We start from the raw sequence: 22,709 nt of genomic DNA on the forward strand, positions 1-22,709 counted from the left end.
GCATCTGAGGCTGGAAAACGGTGTTGGGATTTCGTGCCGACTCTGTATTGTACGTGGGAAATTCTTCCTCTTTGTGTGGATCTCCAGTCTTAGAAATCCGACTTGTCCAAATCCAGATGAAGTGCAAAGTGGGTGAGACTCTGGGCCAATAATGAGGTGTTCATCTACAGAGCAGGTTTTCAATAAAAGCTAACCTTGAGTGTGAATTAAAAATAAGCTACAATTTAAGACACTGTCCTTGATTAAAAGCTCTTTCTGGAAATCAAAATGCAGGAGGTGCAGATGCATTTATCATCTCTACTGTGCAATATTTAACAGGGTTGAATCAGTATATATGCCTGTATACTGATGGCAGTATAGGTGGAGATGGCTCTTTTGTTTAGAAGTGCAAGTATGTTACTTTAATATTTGGTTGCAGTACTGATGAGGCCATGGAGTTAAGTACTGATATGTTGGGATGGACGACTGGTCGGATTAAGTCTGTTGCTGTATAGTCATTCCTGCTTTCCTCTTCCTCTCCTTGCTTCGTGTTCTCTCTTCAACTCTGTTGTCTGAATGTTGACCCAGTTTATATCTAACCTTTCCAATGTAAAGTCATCATCTTTCCGTGATGCTGTCTAACCTGCTGAGCACCAGAACACTCCTTACACTATTGATAGAATTTTGTAATGTCAATTTATCAAAAGATAGAGTAAAAGCAGGTGTGCTGAGCTGTAGAGGGACTGAATGCTTCCTCTGTAAATTATCCTATGTACAGAATGGCTGTCACATGATTTCCTTTAGTGCAGGATTAGGTGCTTTCTTTCTCTTGATCTCAGATGTTTTACGGGATGTCTTCCTCAAACGCTATCTTGCTCCACCCCTGCATGCCCTCTGCCGCCCAGCTTCTTGCTGCCCTTGGTGTGGCTAGGGATGTTCCCCACAGAGTGGGGAAGTTTCAGGTCTGATTGCTAAATTGGAACCGAGCCTGGACATTTGATTGACTGCGCACTTGGTGTCAGCGCTGAACTCTCAGGGATTATCGTGATACGTATTTGCTGAGGATTGCACATTATTTCCTCTCTGGTAACTAGGCAGACAATGCCTGGAAGCAGTATGAGCCCGACAACATTTAGGATTGGGCTAAAAACTGGCAGGTGACATTGATGCCATAGCACATGTGGTAAAAAGTAATCAAATCTAACAAGACAATATTAAAATGACCTCCACAAGGATTCAAAGTCATGGCCAAAACTAAATCCCCCACCATTAATATTCCAGCATAATGGTTGCGATCACCTTTGAACTGAAATGTTATCGGACCAGCCCGGCAAACTCTGGCTCCAAATACAGGTCAAAAGCTCTATATACTGTACCACATGATTCTGCTTACTTTCCAGATCTTTGTGTTAGCGACAAGGGAGTAGGACACGTAAGAATGCTCTCCAAGTTACTGGATGCATGCAGCGTCAACACTGAAGATGCCCATCACTGTCGAGGATAAACCAGCCCATTTCACTTGTACCTCCATCATCCTGAGCATTCACTTCCTTTAACAATGTATACAGGAGCTTCACTGTGTACAGTGTACTAAACACACTGCAGCTATTTGATAAAGCTGCTTTGACAGTTCCTTCATCATCTATCTTACTTACTGCCCTTGACACCACTGGCATTTAGGGCAGCAGTGAAGATCCTCCATTTCTGTCTATCTATATGGTCGCACACAGGTATAGTAGGATTCTTCATTGCTGTTTCTATAATTTTTTTTACCTTAAGGGTTGTTAGCCCTGAGCTGAACCCCCGAAACTGGAGGACAGGTGAACCACTGTTAGTTTGGCCTCTACCCTTTGACCTGTTTGGCATGGCCAAAGCACAAGGCCCTGACTCCAGCCAACATAGTTCTCTGGGTTCATTGAGGCACGCAAGCCTCCAAACCCAACGGTGGGGTTGTGATCCCCTTGGAGGACCTTAGTCATCACCAGGTGAAAATCATGAAACTCCCACTGTAAGAGCAATATGCAAGTTCATTCACTTCGAAGCCACCAGCTTCTTGAGCCATTAGTAATGGACGTTTAACAACGCTCTTGTTAAGTGCCCACATCCGTGAGAAAAAGAGCAAATAAACTGGTACTGGGTAACATCTATTTTCACCCCTTTCAGTTTGTCTCAAAGTGTTTAAAATTTATTCTTTGAAGTATAGTTGTTATTTTATGTACAGGTCGACCTTCACTAATCCGGCACCATTGGGACCTGAGGAGTGCCGGACTAGTGAAAATGCCGAATTACAGAAGGATCACATTAAGCATAATCAGTGCCGGATTATCGAAGGAACCGGATTACAGGTAGTCAGATTAGTGAAGGTCGACTGTAATAGCAAAGCCATTAGCACAGAAAATTCTCAAATCAGCGACAGGAAAATAACCTGTTTAAAAATGTTATTTATTTGAATATTGGCTGACATGCTGTGGGGTAAAACCTTGTTCTTCAAAATGGTGCCGTGGAGCTCTTTGCATCCACTGTTTGAAAGGTAGTATCACTGACAATGGATGTCTCCTCAGAATTGTCAACCCGGATGGTGTGCTCAGGTCTGTGAAGTGGGAAAAGAACTTGGCTGTCTAGCTCAGAGGGTAGAGCATTATTACCTGCTGATTAAGGACTGTAAAATTGCAGATGTAACTCCACTCTTTAAGAAGTGAGAGAGTGAGAAAAAAGGAGATTATAGGTCAGTTAGCCTGACTTCAACAGTTGGGAAGACATTGGAGTCCATTATTAAGGATGAGGTTTCGGGGTCCTTGGAGAAGCATGTTAAAGTAGGCCAAAGTTAGATAGTTTCCTTAAGGAGAAATCTTGCTTGACAAATCTGTTGAAATTCTTTGAGGAAATAACAGGCAGGATAGACAAAGGAGAGTCAGTGGAAGTTGTTTACTTGGATTTTCAGAAGGTCTTTGTCAAGGTGCAGCACATAAAGCTTCTCAACAAGATAAGAGCCCATGGTATTAGGAAAGATATTAGCATGGTTAGAGGATTGGCTGACTGGCAGGAGGCAAAGAATTGGAATAAAGGGGCCCTGTTCTGGTTGGCTGCTGGCGACAAGTGGTTTTCTGCAGGAGTTGATAATTGGGACCACTTCTTTTCACTTTATATGTCAATGATTTGGGTGATGGAATGGATGATTTTGCGGCCAAGTTTGCAGATGATACAAAGATAGGCGGAGGGGCAGGTGGTGTTGAGTAAACAGAGGTTTTAGACGGACTATGAGAATGGGCAAGGAAGTAGGCAGATGGAATACAGTGTCAGGAAGTGTGTGGTCATGCACTTTGGGGGAAGGAATAAAGGCCTAGATTATTTTCTAAAGGAGGAGAAAATTTCAAAATCAGAAGTGCAAAGGGATTTGGGAGTCATTGTGCAGGGTTCCCGAAAGATTAACTTGCAGGTCGAGTCAGTGGTAAGGAAGGCCAATGCAATGTTAGCATTTATTTTGAGAGAACTAGAATATAAGAACAAGGGTGTGATGTTGAGGCTTTGTAAGGCGTTGGTCAGACCACACTTGGAATTTTGTGAGTAGTTTTGGGCCCCTTATCTGAGAAAAGTTGTGCTGGCATTGAAGCGGGTCCATAGTGGTTCACAAGAGTGATTCAGGGAATAAAGGAGTTAACATATGAGGAGTGCTTAATGGGTCTGGGCCTGTACTCACTGGAGTTCAGAGGAACGAGGGTGGGGGTGGGGAATCTCATTCAAACTTGTCGAATATTGAAAGGCCTGGATAGAGTGGATGTGGAGAGTATGTTTCTTATAGTGGATGAATCGAGGACCAGAGGGCATACCCTCAGAAGTAAAAGGATGTCCTTTCAGAACATTTTCTTTAGGCAGAAGGTGGTGGGTCTGTGGCATTCATTCTCACAAAAGGCTGTGGAGGCCAAGTCATTGGGTGTACTTAAAGAGGAGTTTTTAAGGTTCTTGGTTTGTTAGGGTGTCACAGTTATGAAGAGAATGGAGTTGAGAGGGATAATAAATCAGACATGATGGAATGGCAGAGCCAGACTTGATGAGCTGAATGACATAATTCTGCTCCTAATTCTTATGGTCTTACTATATTCCTAGTGGAAAAAAGCTGAAAACATCCTAAAGATGTGGTATCATGACAGCAGCCTTTACTCCCCTTAACCCTAACCTTTACTCCCTATTATTCTCCTTTTCCTCCCCATCACTCTTTGAATCAAAGGCTTATTTTTTTTTAATCCTTTTGCTACCAGATGCCTGGGGTGACCCAAGGCTTAGACTTGGAACCTGCACCGTCCCAGGTACATCGTCGCGGAGGGGAGACTATGGCCAAGATTCAGGCCCACCTTCAGCAGATGAACCATCAGATCCAGGCTCAGACTTTTGCAGTGCAGAAACAGACGCAGCAACAACAGTTCCAGAGGCTCAAGGTAAGACTGATTCAAGGAACCATCTGTACACCTAACGTGATTTTGACAGAAGAGTCTCAGCCCGAAACACCGACTCTCTGTTCATTTCCGTAGATGCTGCCTGACCTGCCGAGTTCCTCCAGCATTTTGTGTATGTTGCTTTAGGTTGTATTCCAGCTGTCATTTTGAAGACTTTTGCTGCAAAATGAGCTTTGGCTCTGAACAAGCTGTACCAGTGCATTTACATCTCACCTCGAGATGTGAATAATCGCTTGCATTTTTTTTTGTTCACAAAAAGTTGGACAAATTTAACCTGGCTAATTATCAAATCTTAATAATCAGCAAAATGATGAAAGATGTTGTTGACAGCTCTAACAAAGTATAAAGTGAATTTATTATCAAAGTACACATTTGTCACCATATACAGCCGGCCCTCCTTATCCGCAAGGGATTGGTTCCGGGACCCCTCGCGGATACCAAAAAACGCGGATGCTCAAGTCCCTTATTCAACCTGTTTAAATGCGGTGGACCTTAGGACCCAGCGGAACCCCAGAACTTATTTAACCTGTCTCAGTGCCGTGGACATTAGGACCCGGCGGAGGAGCTCTGAATCCGCAGTGTTTCTGTTCTCGAAAATAATCACGATGCAATTTAAAATAAAGTGAAAATAATAAAGCGATCAGAAAGAGGTGAAACACCATCGGCCATTGGAAAGTCGGTCAATGATCGGAACAATTTTAAAGGATAAAGTGAGAAAGGGCCCTGCCCCGATGAAAGCTACAATTATTACTAAGCAACGCAGTGGTTTAATTATTGGGTTTTGGAGTTTTGGGTTTTTGATCCTTCACATCAACCTGGCAGGGATGGAGAGCGTGCCCGGGAGCGGTGTGTCACTGGATCGAACTCGGGAACTTCTGTTCTCGACCCGGCACTGAAACATACGTTTCTTAAGTGTTTTATATGCATAGAAAGGTAAAATATATACTATATACTAAGACAAACGTTTGACTAGCTGATGCTAAATAATATCGGATGTACCTGTTCTGACTTACTTAGTAAGAGAACTTCGTTTTTTTTTCGATCCCGATCCACGATAACCTACGCACGTCTTCCCGTATACTTTAAGTCATCTCTAGATTACTTATAATACCTAATACAACGTAAATGCTATGTAAAATAGTTGTTATACTGCATTGTTTAGGGAATAATGATAAGAAAACAAAGTCTGTACATGCTCGAACAACAAGTGCTGGAAGAACACTTCCGGGTTTTCTCGATTTGCGGTTGGTTAAATTCGCGCATGCAGAACTCGCGGATAAGGAGGGCCAACTGTACAACCCTGAGATTCAATTTCTTGCGGGCATTCACAGTAAATAGAAGCAACACAGTAGACTCAGTGAAATACTGCACCCAACAGGATGGTCAAGCAACCACTCTGTGCAAAAGATGAAAAACTCTGCAAACAAGCAGGGCTCACTTGACAGTATCGTGCTCACTGATGCCCAATTCCCCCAGACCATGGTTCCAGACCTCACTGATACGAATGTGGACCAAAGAACTGAATTCTGGGCCTGGGCATTTAGGAACCCTGGTAAAACTGTGAAGTCTGGGGTCATCAAAGAGAAATACTTCACCTTGCAGAAAGAAAGGCATCTGTGTTTGTTAGAGGTCAATCACTGAAAACTCAGGACATTTTTGGGAGTTTGTCCTTGGCCCAACTCTCTTCTGCACCTTCACTGGTGCATTCCTTCCAGTACGGAGTCAGAAAAGGAATGTTCTTTAATGATTTCACAATGTTCAGTTCCATTCACAACTTCTTAGCAAGTGAACCAGTCCATACTAGAGGACATTCAGACTTGGGCTAAAAAGTGGCAAGTGGCATTTGCACCATAAAAGTGGTGTGCATTGCCCACTCCAATAAGAAAGGGTGTCTAACCACACCGGCCCTTGAAATTTATAGAGCAGAGAATAGTACTTCACAGGGAGGAGTGGGGGATTATGATTGACTTGTACACTGTATGGCTCAGGTTTTTGCCAGAGATTGTGTGCAATAGCCCCAGGATGTGTTGCTTACAGCAATTGACCCTTAGGAAATTACAGCTCAAGCATCTTTTGGTATTCATTGTCACAACTAAGACTGAGCTTTAAAATTTCTGTGCTCCGTACAACATCTGGGCAATATGTCACATTCTCATGTTCAAACCATTAAAGATTTTAATTGGGTTGAGTTGTTCTCGATTTTGGCAATTTATTGGCAAATGTTTTGTCACCATGCGAGGAGACATCTTCAGTGCACTATTGTGCTTCCTCCAAATGCTTGGCCTTTATATATTTTTCAGTCAGCTGATCAGACGTCATTTCGGAAACTCAATTGTGATGTGGGGACGAAATCTTGTTGCTGATTGGCTGTGCGTTGAACTTCTTGCAAATTATTTCAGCTGAAGTTTTTGCTAGCCTTTGTCCTCCTCCACATCCTCTAACTTATTTTAGCTGATAATATGACTGAAGTTGGGTCAGGTGTATCAGGATGGGAATCGCATGGTCAGGGCAGCCAAACTGAAGGAAAGACATGCTTGAATGGTTCAAATTAAATTTATTATCTAAGTACACACATGTCAACCCTGAGATGCATTTTCTTGCAGACTTTCTCAATAAATCTGTAATAGAATTATATCCATAATAGGATCCATGAAAGCTTGCACCAAGTTGAACATTCAACCAGTGTGCAAGCTTTGCAAGTACAAAAAAGAAAGAATTAATAATAAGCTGAGATGAAGGGTCCCTGAAAGTGAGTCCATACCTCAGACTGCTGTAGTGAGGGGTTAAAGATCTCAGTGAACACTCTAGCCAGTTGACTGGCACAGGTCTTTAGTGTAGGAGGCCGGATGCTTTTTGTGGGTTCACCCTCCTGAAGGCTGCACGCATGTCGGCCTCAGGGACTGAAATCTCAGCATCATCGGGGGGCTGTGGGTTGTGGTTGCCTTGCCTTCTAGGTAAGCATTGATCTACCTTTGTCACTATCTATTAATATTACTGTAAGCTGAATATTTCTCTGACAGGGTCATGTCCCTTGGGGGAGTTGGTGAGTAATATGCTGAGCGCTAGCATAAGTACAGAGGGGCCAATGTACAATATGCAAGTGCATTTCTTGCTGAAAGGGGCCTTACTGCTATTGATAGAGCAAAAGTTTAACCAGGACTATGCTTCTAAGTCTGTTCTCAGAAGATCCCTGCAGATAACATTTCATATACCTTGTCCACACAGGATTTGAAAAATTTGCATCACAGGATTGGAGTATATTTAAATGGAATGCATGCAATCGTGAACGTACATGTCTACCCACGTTTGCGTACATATTCATTTGTGAATGCATTTGGGTGTGAGGTGTGTTTAGGTTTTTAACTTTTTGCCATGCTGCAGGTTTCATGTGACCATGATTGGTAAGAAAAGACTGCCTAATTGTTTTCAAGTTATGGTTATGGTACCGACAGCATCATGACTTGTATAGCCTTAGTTGACTGAATAGTTATGTAATCTTGTAGGATCCTTAAATTGTCAGTGTAACTGGACCAAAAAGTCCAGGCCAATTAGAGGGCAAATTTTGCACAGTTGTTCTCTCACCTCCTTGAGCTAAGATGACATCTAAACAAGCCCTTATTTCTTTTTTAAACATTTAAAATATTTTATCATTAATTTAATAATGTCTTTTTTTCCCAGCAGCAAACCTTCTGTGTGAATTCAATCTGCATTTACTGTAGAACCATGATCCACAGGAAGTTACAATATCCAGTGAAACCCTGTCCCTGTGTGACACAAATTGAAATAATCTGTCATCACCAATAGCTTGCCCAGTGTCTGCTTATTCCTACAGTATTCGGACCAGGTGTCTCATTGTAATATTTAAAGCTCAGTTTTAGCCATTCTGTGATGGGTTGCAATTTCTAAATGTGACATTAGCAAGGGGTTTGAACAAGCAGAAAATGTTGTGCTCTGTTTTCTACAGAATAGTCCTGTTAATACAACCTCATACGTTATTAGTGTGCTTTTCAGGTGGAAGATGCCTTGTCATACCTGGACCAGGTTAAGATGCAGTTCGGGAACAACCCGGCCGTTTACAATGAGTTCCTTGACATCATGAAGGAATTTAAATCTCAAAGGTATGCAGGCAACCTCAGAGCATTGCCAGCTCAAACTGATGGGCACAGTTTGAGCCACTGCTGTCTCACCTGCTCATTGTTCAACTCATTCATTTAATGTGCTGGGAATTCAGGAGATTTGAAAAAGTTACTGAGTAACAGTGTTGGCTCAATTATTAAGTCCTTTTATGATGTGTGCTATAACACAAATATGATGAATGATGTTTTTAATACAAGGGATATAGTCTTAAAATTTGAGCTAGGCTGTTCCAGTTGATGTTGGGAAGAAAAAAAGGGTGTGGAATCGAGGGTCTGGCCCCACAGAAAGCTGTGTGTTCTGGAGATCAATTGCAGCTTTCAGAACTGGTGCTGGCAGCTTCTTTTAGAATTGGGTTATCGAGAGGTATAGAATGAAAGCTACGAGAAGGAAGGAAGATAATGATCAGTTAGAAGCCACTTGAGTTATGAAACTGGGTTAAGAGACCAAAACACTGCCACTTGCTGCTGTATTGCAAATGCGGTCATTTCTTATCTTCCTAATTCCCACAGTACCATGGCTCTATTTCTCTCTCCAGTCTGGCTTGCAGTTTGATTGAATAGATTGGAGTTGAACCCCAAGTATTTAGTGTCGGGGAACAAAATCAATCATTTTGGAAAACTGATGGAGTTATTGCACTTGTACTGTGAGGGGGTTTGTGATACATTAACATGTGAGTTTTTCATTACCAAATATTTCTTGTTCTGGATTGCAGCATCGACACGCCTGGTGTAATTAACAGGGTTTCCCGGCTCTTCCAAGGACATCCCGACCTAATTCTAGGATTCAATGCCTTCCTGCCACCTGGATATAGAATAGAGATTCAGAAGAACAAGGCAGTGAGTGTGCATGGACCCACCCCAGCCGAGACTCAGGTGTGTGCATTGGTCATTGCCTGTGGTCCCCAGCAGAGCTGTCTGTGTCCACAGTAACATTTTGTAATTAAATCAGTTAAATAGAGGTAGGGGTTGGAACCAGAGGCTTTTGCTGTTTGCGTTTTCATTGTTGGCCTCTTGTGGCTGCTTCTGCCGAAAAGGTTGTAATCACGATTTGCTCTAATTTGTAATATGTGCCAGCAGTCATAGACCACAGACACAGATTTTAATGTTAAACAAATATATTTTCAATACCGACCCAAAATATAGACAATTAAAACAATTGCTCCCCTAAACAAAAATTAACAGTGCAATGCATCTCAGCTCACACAACTGTGGAGGTCTGGAGACGGTTCCTCCCAAGTCTTACTCAAACAGAGTCCTAAGATGGCAATCCAGAAGGTTCCGGAATCCACGGGAACAGGTACAGGTGTCTGTGAGGAAGGGTTCATAAATCCACTTTAAGATGACACAAGGTGATGATCACAGAAAATTCCAGAGGACAAGTGATCGTCACGTAACACACTGGATCCACGCAGGGATAACGAGGTGACAGTCACAGAAGTTTCCAGAAGTCGAGTGGTCGTCACTTAAATACTAGAGTCCACTCAGGGATAACAAAGTGATGCAGTTCCAAAGTCTATGTAGGGATATCGCAAGGTGACGGTCACGGAATATTCCTTAACACGAGTGGTCGCCACGGAACACACCCGAATCCATGTATGGATTAACAAAAAGTGGTCGCTACAGAATACTCCAGAAATCCGAGTATGGATCATACAAAGTGACAGTCACGTATCCAATATGCACTGTGTGCTGCAAATTATCACAATCTTCTGGTCACGGAGAAATATTGGGAACACCCACTGCTGTAGTGAACTCTTAACTAACTCAACTCACTCTTGCTGGTAACTCACAGTCTGTTGCATTGCTTAGCTGCAGAAATTTTTAGAACCCCCCCCCCCAAATTCAATAGAAAAAGCCTACCCTCGTTTGTTATATGACGCCATCCCCACGCCTCGTCCTAGCGCACCTAAATGACAACATCCCACACCCCGTTGACATGTAACAGTAATGACCAGTATGTGCAAGAAGCTTGTGCTGTGCCATCTTTTGCCCAGTGACAACAACATGTGCGCACTGAATTTTTAAGTGAAATTAAGCCTAAAGCTATTCTAAGATAATAAACTCCCAAGTCCAGTTTGTAGTTTATTGCTTATTAGAAATAAAATAACTGTCAATAAGAACTATGATCTCCTCTGAGTTTGATTAATTTCGCTCTCGTTCATCGGCACTCTGGCAGAACATAGGTAGTAGACCTGCAGTGGGTAATGAAGGATTTTCTTGCCGGAGCTTTTGCACACCATCCATATGTGAATTGCTTGCTAAATGATGCTTTAAAAAGTCAAGTTTCCAAATATCATTCCACTTCTTCCCACTTGCAAATTCTCCAGCAATTTTTGCATCACGACAGTACACGCAGGTAACACCGGTTTCTGTATTGTACATTAACGTTTCTCGTAGCTGCATGTTCCTGGCCTCATGAGCTGTCGGTGTTGCAGTTGCTACTGTTTCATTAGGCCGTTCCACCTTAAATGAACTAGTAATTATTTTGCGCTTCTCTCTCCTTGCTTCTTTGGAATTCAACATAGTAAATCAATAATTTCTTCAATAAAACAGTAAAAAATAACCTAATTCTAAAATCTGCAAACAAATCATTGCAAATTCCACATTGTCAATACTGTCTGCATCAAACACCATAAAAGGAAATGTGATTGTGTGTGATCTTGAAATATACTTAACATGCCAATGAGGTAGAGTGTAATCAACTTCTGTGTCCAGTTTAAATTCCTTTGTGTGCTAATAGCAAAAGGTGTGTGTGCGCGCACGCGCCCACCTTAGAGGGAACATCGGTTATAATCTCCCATAGCTGAGTCTGTATTAGTGCTGTGTTGTATGCTATATCTAGATAGTCCTGGGCTTAATCTGGCTGTGTATCTAATTTGACTCTGTAATGGCCCCCGACTCAGTATTCTGATTCCACCCTTCCACAGGTGCTGTCTGAGGCAGCACATGAGCGTGCAACTGCCGCTCCCACCACTGCCGCCGTAGCTCCCGCTGCCCGTGCCGATCCTTCTCCAACCCAGAGCCCTCTGGTGGGCCACAAGGATGAGCACACAGACCGCCGTTCAATCCGCGAAGACTCCACTCCACGTTTGCTGGATCACCACGACGAGCTAACATCCAATGATCCGCACCCTGTGGAGTTTGACAACGCAATTAGTTATGTAAATAAAATCAAAAACCGTTACTTGGAACGTCCAGAGGTTTACAAGTCCTTTTTGGAGATTCTCCACACCTACCAGGTAAAACCATGTTATCTAACTCGGGGATTCTTCAGTGCAGCTTTTATTTGTATATCCCCTTTAGATATTAAAAATCTGAATGTTCACAAGAAAGTTATCAAGGATCAAGTTATCAAGTTATGAAAGGATATTGGGATAGATGATAAAAAAAATCTTGACAGATTGTTGATTTGAGACAATCGTAATCAAGGAAAGAGGTAAGCAGGGTGAAGGAGAGAATTACAAACCTTTTGATCTTGATAGCAGAAAGCATTGAAAGTGGTGGTTCAATTAAATTGAATGATATTTAAGAGGGCAGAATTGGAGGAAGGAATGGATATTTCAGAAGGTTATGGACAGAAGGAAGAGGAAATTGTAGAGATGAGGGGAGACCAGAGTGGGATCTGAAAACAAAGTTGGGGATTAAAAAAAAAATGAATTGTTATTTAAATAATGGCTATTATAAGTTAGCCAGCACAGGCACAAGCTGGGACATGGGCAGCAGAGTTTTTGACGACTTTGTGTTCATTTAGCAAGAAAACTAAGCACATGCCTTGGATTTCCTGCAGACCCTATCCTTTCTGCAATTATCAGTGTCTAAGATGTTCTGTAAGTAGGTAGGTGTTGTGTACGTGCGGTGATGGGCAACACCTCAGTCAGCCCAGAGCTTCCAAAGAGAAGTTAGCAGGTGTAGAAATGAGGCTTATCTTATTGAAACTACATGAAGCAGAAGGAGTGAGCCGTTGAGGAGTGGCAGATGGAAAGGATGAGCAAGTGATATTAATATTTGTTAGATTATACGTGCTTGGAACTGATAGAAAGATTGAGCAAATCTTGGAATCCTGGAGATTATTCTGAGCACAAATCATTCCATGGCAAGAAGCCTATTTTAGCTGTATCTTGTTTTCATAAGGGAAACCAATCAACCATGTTTCTGATGTTTTTAAAAAAAAAATCTGAAATCTGGTTTAGTATTTTAATGAAAATAGCAATTGATTTTTCTCCTCCAGAAACATCACACATGATTACATTTATTCAAATAAATGTGGCATGTTCTGTATGGATAAGTTTAATTTTAAGTTTTAACTGAAGATATTTAAAATCTTTGGAACCTCAGTATGAAGCTAACGCTGGCACTGGAGTTGTAAGTGAAGATCAGAACTAAATGTGGGTTCTTACCTACTGTTGTAAATACCATGTCAGATGTTTGTTTAATGTCGCATGTAGCTGTAGGTATTGGATGATACACCAACTCATTTCCATCCTTTCTGTGGTACGTATCAATATTTAGGGTAAAAATAGGGAATATAATTAAATTTGCATACGATATTAGAATTAGCAGTGTGCTTGAGTGAGGAAGAAAGTTGTACATTGGTCGAAGAATTAAGTGGGTAATTAAGAATTAATTGTTACAAAGCGAGCACAAGGACTTCAATCAGAAATGTGAGGTAATCGGGTTTCGGAGGTCAATTGAGAGAAGCAGGTAGGTTTATAGGTTACTATAAAGAGTAGTTAGAAAGATCTTGGTGGCAAGACAGGTGAGATGTAGTAATTAAGAAGGCACATGGATCCTGAAGGTGGTAGGATTGATAGATTTAGTATTTAAGAAAGCATAGTTTCCTTGGTTTTTGTGATTGGAGCATAAAGAGAGAAGTCGTGCTAAAAGTTAATAAAGCAGCCTCTGAGCAATTTACATCTGCACATGATAGGATGGATGTGATAGTTTTAGGAAACCTGCTGAGGTTATTTTTGAGAAGTGCATGGTTTCAAGGATGCTCACTGGACTGGAAAATTTTAGCTATGGGCAGAAGCTATTTTGGAACAAAAAATAATCGAACAATTTAATTGAGTTTTACCAGATCAAAATGGGTCTTTGCAGAGTGAACAGAAAGGACTTGTACAATAATTAGTTGTGTGATTGATTGGTGGGAGTTAAGGAAAGTGTTTTAATCTCATGTTTTCTGGGGAAAAAGTCTGAAACATTGGCTGAAGGGTAGACTCTCTCATCACATGTGAAGATTATCGAGATGTAGATTGTGGAATTAATCTGACTAGCTCTTTTTGGTTGGTTTGGACAAAATGGATAATTGATCTTCTTTCCATGCTATGAATTTTAATGGTTTTATAAAGGCGATGCCAATGGGACTCTGGATAATTTCTTCTGTAGAGAATGTTGAAGCTTTGAAGTGATGAAAGGCTTTGACTACGTCAGTACAAGTCCATAAGACATGGGAACAGAATTAGGCTTTTCAGCCCTTTGAGTCTGCTCTGCAAGGCTGAAGCATTTTCCCCTTCAACCCCGTTCTCCTGCCTTTTCCCCATAACATTTTAAGCACTGACAAATCAAGAACCTGTCAACATCCTCCTTAAATACACCCAGTGACCTGGCCTCCACAGCTGCCTGTGGCAACGAATGCCACCTCCCTTTGGCTAACAAGCTTCCTCCTCATCTCCATTCTAAATGGATGCCCCACTATTCTGAGGTTGCGCCCTTTGGTCCTAAACTCCCCCACTATAGGAAGCATCGTCTCCATGTCCACTCTATCTAGGCCTTTCAACATTTGATGAGATCCCCCCCCTCATTCTTCAAAATTCCACTGAGTACAGGCCTACAGCCATCAAATGCTCCCCATATGATAACCCTTTCATTCCTGGAATTATTCTCCTCTGAACTCCCTCTGAATCCTTTCCAACGTCAGCACATCCTTTCTTAGATATAGGCAAAACTGCACACAATACTCAAAGTGAAGCCTTACCAATGCCTTATAAAGACTCGGCATTACACCCTTGCTTTTATATTCTAGTCCTCTCGAAATGAATGCTAATGTTGCCATTGCATTTGCCTTCCTCACCACTGATTCAGTCTTTAGGGAATCCTGTGCAGGGGCTCCTAAGTCCCTTTGTACCTTGCCTCCTGCCAGTCAGGCAGTCTTCTATCCATTATAGTACCTTTCCTGCAATACGATGGGCTCTTGTTAAGCAACCTCGTGTGCAGCACCCTGTCCGAGGCCTTCTGGAAATCCAAGTACACAACATCTACTGAGTCTCCTTTGTCTATCCTGCCTGTTATTTTCTCAAAGAATTAATTCCAACAGGTTTGTCAGGCAAGATTTTCTCTTAAGGAAGCCATGTTGACTTTGGCCTATTTTATCGTGTGCATCTATGTAGCCTGAGACTTCGTCCTTAACAATGGACTCCAGAATCTTCCCAACTACTGAGGTCAGAGTAACTGGCCTATAATTTCCTTTCTTTTGCCTCCCTTTCTTCTTGAAGAGCGGAGTGATGTTTGCAAATTTCCAGCCCTCTGGAACGATGCTGTGATCTACTGATTCTTGAAAGATCATTACTAATGATTAATAATAATGGGAATAATTATTTAATTAATATCAATGTTTAAGAAAAATTTGGACAGGTGCATGGATGAGTGGAGTATGGAGGGCTGTGGTCCGGGTGCAGGTCGTGAGACTAGGCAGATTAATGGTTTGGCAAGGACTAGATGAGCCAAACAGCCTGTTTCTGTGTTGTAGATTTGTCAGGCAAGATTTTCCCTTATGCTGACTTTTTATCGTGTCCCTCCAAGTATTCCCAAAACACATACTTAACGTTCGACTCCAACGTCTTCCCAACCGCTGAGGTCAGGCTAACAGGCCTATAATTTCCTTTCTTCTGCCTCCCTCCCTTCTTGAAGATTGGATTGACATTTACAACTTTCCAGTTCTCCGAAATCATACCAGAATAAAGTGATTCCTGAAGATCATTACTCATACCTCCACAATCTCTTCAGCTAACTCTTTCAGAACCCTGGGTTGTTGTCAGTCTGGTCCAGATGACTTTACTGCCTTCAGACCTTTTAGCTTCCAAAGCACCTTCTCCTTGGTAATGGCAATGACACTCACTTCTACTACTGATGCTCTCGAACTTCTGGCATACAGCTAGTGTCTTCCACAGTGAAGACTGATGCAAAATACTCATTCAGTTTGTCTGCCATTTCTTTGTCCCCCATTACTAGCTCTCCGGCATCATTTTCCAACAGGGTGATGTCTACTCTAGCCTCTCTTTTACTCTTTGTATATCTGAAAAAAAAACTTTTTGTATGCATTTTGATATTATTGGTTAGCTTACCTTCATATTTTATGTTTTTCCTCCTTGGGGTGTTTTTTAGTTGCCTTCTGTTGGTTTTTAAAAGCTTCCCAATCTTCTGGCCTTCCCACTAATTTTTGCTCTATTATATGCTGCGTCTTTTGTTTTTATGTTGTTGGACACAATGTTTCTTTTCTAAAGGCATCCAGAACTAAAGGCTATTAGTGAAAGACGATACTTAATACATCCATAGTGTGAACATATATGGGGAGAAAGAAATAGAAAGATGTATTAATTGGGTGAGCTGAGGGGTGATGGGGGAGTCTTGTAATGAGCATAAATGCCAGCATTGATGAGTTAGACTGAATGGCATGTAACTGCTTTATGCTGTCAAATACCAGTGAGATTTCTTAATGCAGGAAATATACAGTATGTTGTACTCCAAGGACTTGTGCACTTCTCGTATTGCTGAGGAGGCCTACTTGTGTTTAAGCAACTCCGCCAGTAGCCTGTGCCAGTACTGTTCTTGTATCCTAATAAATACCCATCCTTCTCTTTTGTTAGAAGGAACAGCTAATTGTAAAAGACACCAAGGGAAAACCTTACTGCGGCATGACCGAAGATGAAGTCTTTGCAAAGGTTGCCAACCTGTTCCGAGGCCAGGAAGATCTGTTGACCGAGTTTGGCCAATTTCTACCAGATGCCAAACGATCTCTGGTATGTCACAATTCCCACTGCCTCCCTCCGCCTCTCTCCACCATAACTACACTTGAGAACTTTACAAATCTCTCTAGAAAATAGGTGATTCATTTTAAAGGGTCAAATATCCAGCCCATAAGTTTACCATATAAGGTTTTAGTGTTAAATCCAAATGCTTTTCTCCAAACTGTCACAATGCTGCACCGCAAATTCTGTCAGTTTTGTCTGTGGTGCAGTGGTTTATTTTCGAATGAGGAGGACAGTTTCATGTTTGGATTACCTGAATGCCCTGATTGGTGCCACAGATTCCTCCATTTCGTTGATTCAGATTGCAAGTTGCTGCACAATGGGTTCATCACAAACATCACCATATCCTCACTTGTCTATTCCATTCTCCTCCATGGAGAATTTCATTCACACTTGAGGTGCTTTTATCATGCAATCCCGGCAGGTCCTGCGTTGTCAGGTGAAGGAAATGCTGTATTATTACAGGTGGACTCATTTGAGATGAAATTCAATTACTTCATCTGAATTGTATTTTCCTGTAACAATGCTAACTTTCAAAGCATGTGATTATGCCCTTACCAACAGCGGAGGTCAAATGCAAGAGAAAAGTTTAGAGTAGATGGCAGGCACTTAGGAGGATTAATATACAGGAAGATCCTGGGGTGCAAGTCCATTGGTCCCTGAAAGAGGCAACAAAAGTGGATATGGTAGTACAGAAAGATTATGGCAGCTCTGCCACTTTTGGTTGAGCTATTTAGTATAAAAGTTGACAAGTTGTTTGCAGTCATATAAAGGTTCAGGTAGGCCAAGGTTAGACAATTATGTGCAGTTAACACTTGGGAACAAAGTGGATACTTTGGAGAGTTTCACCAGGATGTTGTCCGGATTGGAGAGTAATTGGGGTAAGGAGAGTACATAAAGCAGAATTAGGCTATTGCGTCTGCTCTGTTATTTGATAGTTGATTGATTGTTCCTCTCAATCCCAATCTCCTGCCTTCTCGCCCGTGATCATTGATGCCTTACTAATCAAGAGCCTGTCAAACTCTGCTTTAAATACACACAATATCATTGATAGGACACAGAACTGGGCTGAGAAGTGGCAGATGAGAGAGAGGTTGGACAAATGTGGATTGCCTTCTCTGAAGCATTGTGGCTACCTATTTGAGATACTTAAAATTGTGAGAGGCATAGAGAGCATAGGTTTAAAGTGAGGGGTGGAAAGTTTAAAGGAGATGTGTGAATCAAAATTGTGCATAGGGAGTGGTAGGTGCTGGGAAATCGTTGGCAGGGGTGGTGTTACAAGCAAATATGTTAATATTTAAGAGGCATTTGATGGGCTGAAGGGTCTTCCTGTACTGTACTTGTTCTATGATGTCGGGCTGTGAGTATCAGGAAGCGCGATGGTGATATTCACAAGTTTATAGCTTGTGCTTCATACTTTGTATATCTCACTTGTTGTGGAACTATTGTCATACCTTTGAGATTTGAAGTCTCCCTTTCAATTCTCAGTTCACTGGAAGTGCTGCATCTGAAAAGGACGAGAGTAAAATGATCGATGAAGACGATGGATCTAAACACTCGCAAAGCAAGAAGCGTTTGCGAACCACGCTGCTGCCCCAAGTGCCTCCTCCACTCAAGGTAAGCTACACATGTATTTACAGTTAGAAAACTATTGTTCATCTCCATCCTGATGACTGTAGTTTGGGGCCCAAAATTTGTGTCTCATTGTCTTGAACACTGTGCTGATCAATTTGTGGGATATTAATTACACCACACAGGATACAACCATTGTTGGTAGAATCTCAGGTTGTGACGAGAGGGCATACAGGAGTGAGATATGCCAACTAGTGGAGTGGTGCTGCAGCAACAACCTGGCACTCAACGTCAGTAAGATGAAAGAGCTGATTGTGGACTTCAGGAAGGGTAAGACGAAGGAACACATACCAATCCTCATAGAGGGATCAGAAGTGGAGAGAGTGAGCAGCTTCAAGTTCCTGGGTGTCAAGATCTCTGAGAATCTAACCTGGTCCCAGCATATCGATTTAGTTATAAAGAAGACAAGACAGCGGCTCTACTTTATTAGGAGTTTGAAGAGATTTGGCATGTCAACAAATACACTTAAAAGCTTCTATAGATTTACCGTGGAGAGCATTCTGACAGGCTGCATCACTGTCTGGTATGGAGGGGCTACTGCACAGGACTGAAAGAAGCTGCAGAGGGTTCTAAATCTAGTCAGCTCCATCTCAGGTACTAGTCTACAAAGTACCCAAGACATCTTCAAGGAGCGGTGTCTCAGAAAGGCAGCGTCCATTATTAAGGACCTCCAGCACCCAGGGCATGCCCTTTTCTCACTGTTACCATTAGGTAGGAGGTACAGAAGTCTGAAGGCACACTCTCAGCGATTCAGGAACAGCTTCTTCCCCCCCGCCTTCTGATTCCTAAATGGACATTGAACCTTTGGACACCACCTCACATTTTTTAATATACAGTATTTCTGTTTTTTGCGTGTTTTAAAAATCTATTCAATATACGTATACTGTAATTGATTTTATTTGTTTAGTTATTATTTTTATTTTTTTTTCTCTTCTATATTATGTATTGCATTGAACTGCTGCTGCTAAGTTAACAATTTCACGTCACATGCCGGTGATAATAAACCTGATTCTGAGGTTAGATGGAGGAAGTCTTCTGTACTGCCCATCAAGCAGTCACTGGACAAAGAATAAAGAATACATGGGGTATAACAGCAAAGCACTTAAGTGATTGGATCAGCAGTTGGAGTAGTTGAGAATTAATTGGAAGAAATGAGTTTGAATTCCTTCATTGCAGCTAGTGTATTTAAATTCAAGTAATTATATAAATCTGGTGCCTAGGATTAAGGAGAATCCCAAGCATTTCATACATGTATTAGGCACAAGAAGGTAGTAAGAAAGGAGAAGGGAATTTGTTAAGGTCGTTAATGAGTATTTCAGATTGGCATTCACCAAGGAGAATAGCATGGGTAATAGTGATATCAGGAAGGTTTATGTTGATATTCTAGGGCTTGACAATATGAAGCGGGGTGGTGGTGATGGGTATTTTGAAAAACATGGAGGTGGGTAACTCTCCAGGGCTTGATGTTTATCCCAGGATGGAGGAAGGCAGGAGAGGTGATTACTGGCACCTAAACAGAGATTGATATCTACTCTTGCATGTGTTGCTTGCTAAATCCTCTTTAGCCACACGTGAGGTGGCAGAAGCCATTGCTTTTACTCATTTTATGAAGGGCAATAAATATAAACCAGGGAGTTAGAGGCCTATGAGCTTTGCATCAGTGGTAGGGAATTATTGAAGAAGATTCTTAGGGATAGGATATATTCGCACATGGAAAAACTTTGACTTGTTAGAGATAGTCAGCGTGGCTTTGTGCAGAGGAGGTCATGTCTTACAAACTTGATTAAGGAATTGGTAAAGAAGATTGATAGGGCCAGGTCGATGGATTTTGAAATAATAATGTAATTTGACCAGGTTACTTGTAGGCTGATCCAGATGATTAATTCACATGGAATCTGTGTTGGTAAATTGGATTGGTTCTAGAAGACAGGAAAATCTGTGATTGGTGGTGTTCCGCAAGAATCAGAACCAGGACTTCTGATGTTTGTAATATATAATACTGATTTTGATGAAAATGTACGTAGTGGTCTGACAACACAGAAATTGGTGGAGTTGTGGATAGTGAGAATAATTGTCAGAGGATACAGCAGGTTATCAGTTGAAAATCTGAACAGAGAAATTGCAGGTGGAGTTTAATCCTGACAAGTGGAAGGTGTTACTTCTTGGATGGCCAAATGCAAGAGGCTACATTAAATGGCAGGAACATTAGGAGCAGAGATACACAGATGGCTCCTGGGGTGCAAGTCCCTAGCTTCCTAAAAATGCAAAGTAAGTGGATAGGGTGGAAAAGAAGCTGTACCTCATGCTTGCCTTCATTAATCGAGACATTGAACCTAAAAGTTGGTAAATCTCGCTGCGGCCATGTAAAATGTAAGGCCACATTTAGAGTTCTGGTTTCTATACTATAGGAACGACATGGAGGTTCTAGAAAGAGTACAGAAGAGGTTCATCAGGATGTTGCCTGGGTTTGGGTATTTTAGTTATAAGGTAAGGTTAGACAACTTTTTTGTCTTGTTTTTTTCTGGTGCTTTGGAGGCTAACGGGCAACCTGATAGAAGTATATTAATGAGAGGTATAGGGTTAATAGATTTTGTTCCCTGTGGTGGAAAGAGGTTAAGTTTAAGGTGATCAAAGGAAAGTTTAAAAGAATTTTGCAAGGCAATTTTTTTTACACACAGTAATAGATGCCTGGGATGCACTTCCAGGGGAGATAACAAGAAACAGATAATTTAGTAACATTTGAGGCATTGAGACTGAACATGAACAGGCAGGGAATAGAGACAAATTAGATTCATTTGGTATAATTGTGATGTAGACTTGAGTGTTGATGGGCCTGTTCCTGTGATAGAGACTTCTGTTTTTTTTTTAAAGAGATTGCAGTTTTCTAGCCATTAAATTATTTGATTGTTCTAAAAACACATCAGGTTCACTATCTTCAGGGAAGGAAATCCTCATCTGGTACATATGTGATACCAGAGCCACCAGCTTAGTTGACTTTTGATCAGCTCCTCAATTCTGAAACAGTAAGAGGTAGACGCTTAAATACCTTCTAAAGTGACTGATCAGCCCATTCAGTTATTCCATTATCAGAGCAAGAATAAAGCTGGGTGGATCACTTGGCATCAGCTGCAGTACTGAATCAATATGGCAAAGTTGCACCCAGCCAAGACACTCTTGCAAAGTTCACTTCACAAGCATCTGAGGATCGGTGTCAAAGTTGAGAGATTTATTAATTTATATTTAGAGATGCAGTGTGGAATAGGCCTTCTGAGCCGCACTGCTTAGCAACTCCCAATTTAACACTGACCTAATCATGGGATAATTTACAATGACCCTTTAATCTACCCGGTACATCTTTGGACTGTGGGAGGAAACCAGAGGACCTGGGGGAGAAAACCCATGCATTCCACAGAGACTCCTTAGAGGATGCCGGGATGAAACTCTGAACTTTGAGGCCACACCCTGTAATAGCTTAGCGTAAACAGCTGCGCTATTGTGGTGCCCACTGACTAGTGGAGCAAAAACCTGACGATTGAACTCTCCAGACCTACTCTGCAGACAATGTACGAGACTCCCATCACTATCCCTCGACGGACCTGCGGGCGGTGTCGGAGTGGTAGTGGAGAATTCCAAACATTCACAATCCTTTGGTTGTATGTTTTAGGTAGTTAGTTACTTTATTCTAAGATTAGTTCTAGACATTCTGACTGGGGGAGAAGCATTCTCAAAGTATCTAAATGCTCCAAATTTGAGGACTACTTTAATGTGGATAATCCAGGTGTTTCTGATTTTGGTTTGGTCATTAAGTTTCCATTTGATCTGTTGAGTAAGCTCTCTGAGTTCTGTCATTCATTGCTCAGTTTGGGGTTATTTAATATTCTGATGATTGTCTCAATACTCCATCATTATTGAAATGTTTTTCAGAAAAAGCTGAAGTTGTCGAGTGTGAAGGACCGGTCGTTGGCTTCTGCAGGCAAACATGGGACCTTGCGAGAGTTCAGCTTTTTTGACAGAGTGAGTCTGCTGAATTCATGTGTGCATTTGATGGCATTCTGAATTATTTTTTTAAAGTGCAACCAGGAACAAGAGACAAAAAATATTCAGAGTTTCTTGAAAGTGATGGGAAATGTTGAGGATGCTGTTATAAGAGAATACCCTCTGGATTCTGGAGCTTATTAATAGTGGAGGGGGTGCTGAACTGTTACAAAACCTGGTTAGTCAGTTCTGGTTAGTACACTTTACAGTCATATAATATTGTGGCAGTTGCCACAGCAGATTTAGTAGAAAGTTAGGAGTGGAAAAGCTCAGTTATGCAATAAGAATAGAGGAACTGAAGATGTTCTTCTTGGTTATTGAGAAGAGTTTGAGAAGATTTAATAAATTCCATGATCTTTTTCATAAAATGGGAGCAAACTTACCAATGACCAAAAATAAATCTGAATTGATCAAGTTTATCACATATTCATCGAAAAACAGTGAAATGTGTT

At 41.5% G+C, this 22,709-nt stretch overlaps 1 protein-coding gene across 5 annotated transcripts in view; it reads left to right on the forward strand.

Annotated features, from left to right (window-relative positions):
• Nucleotides 1–22,709, forward strand: part of sin3b (SIN3 transcription regulator family member B) — a 57,139-nt gene that overhangs the window by 4,282 nt on the left and 30,148 nt on the right. For 2 of the 5 annotated variants that reach the window (XM_063032684.1, XM_063032685.1), the window contains exons 2-9: nucleotides 1,380–1,709; nucleotides 4,236–4,412; nucleotides 8,430–8,548; nucleotides 9,280–9,439; nucleotides 11,494–11,805; nucleotides 16,429–16,581; nucleotides 18,079–18,207; nucleotides 22,147–22,236. In XM_063032684.1, coding sequence (XP_062888754.1) covers nucleotides 4,236–4,412; nucleotides 8,430–8,548; nucleotides 9,280–9,439; nucleotides 11,494–11,805; nucleotides 16,429–16,581; nucleotides 18,079–18,207; nucleotides 22,147–22,236 — 1,140 coding nt within the window. In that variant the 5' untranslated portion in view covers nucleotides 1,380–1,709. The remainder of the gene's footprint in view (nucleotides 1–1,379; nucleotides 1,710–4,235; nucleotides 4,413–8,429; nucleotides 8,549–9,279; nucleotides 9,440–11,493; nucleotides 11,806–16,428; nucleotides 16,582–18,078; nucleotides 18,208–22,146; nucleotides 22,237–22,709) is intronic. The other 3 variants (XM_063032683.1, XM_063032686.1, XM_063032687.1) reach the window with 2 other exon arrangements.

This window comes from Mobula hypostoma, chromosome 24 (assembly GCF_963921235.1).
Source record: "Mobula hypostoma chromosome 24, sMobHyp1.1, whole genome shotgun sequence".
NCBI classification, from domain to species: Eukaryota; Metazoa; Chordata; class Chondrichthyes; order Myliobatiformes; family Myliobatidae; genus Mobula; species Mobula hypostoma.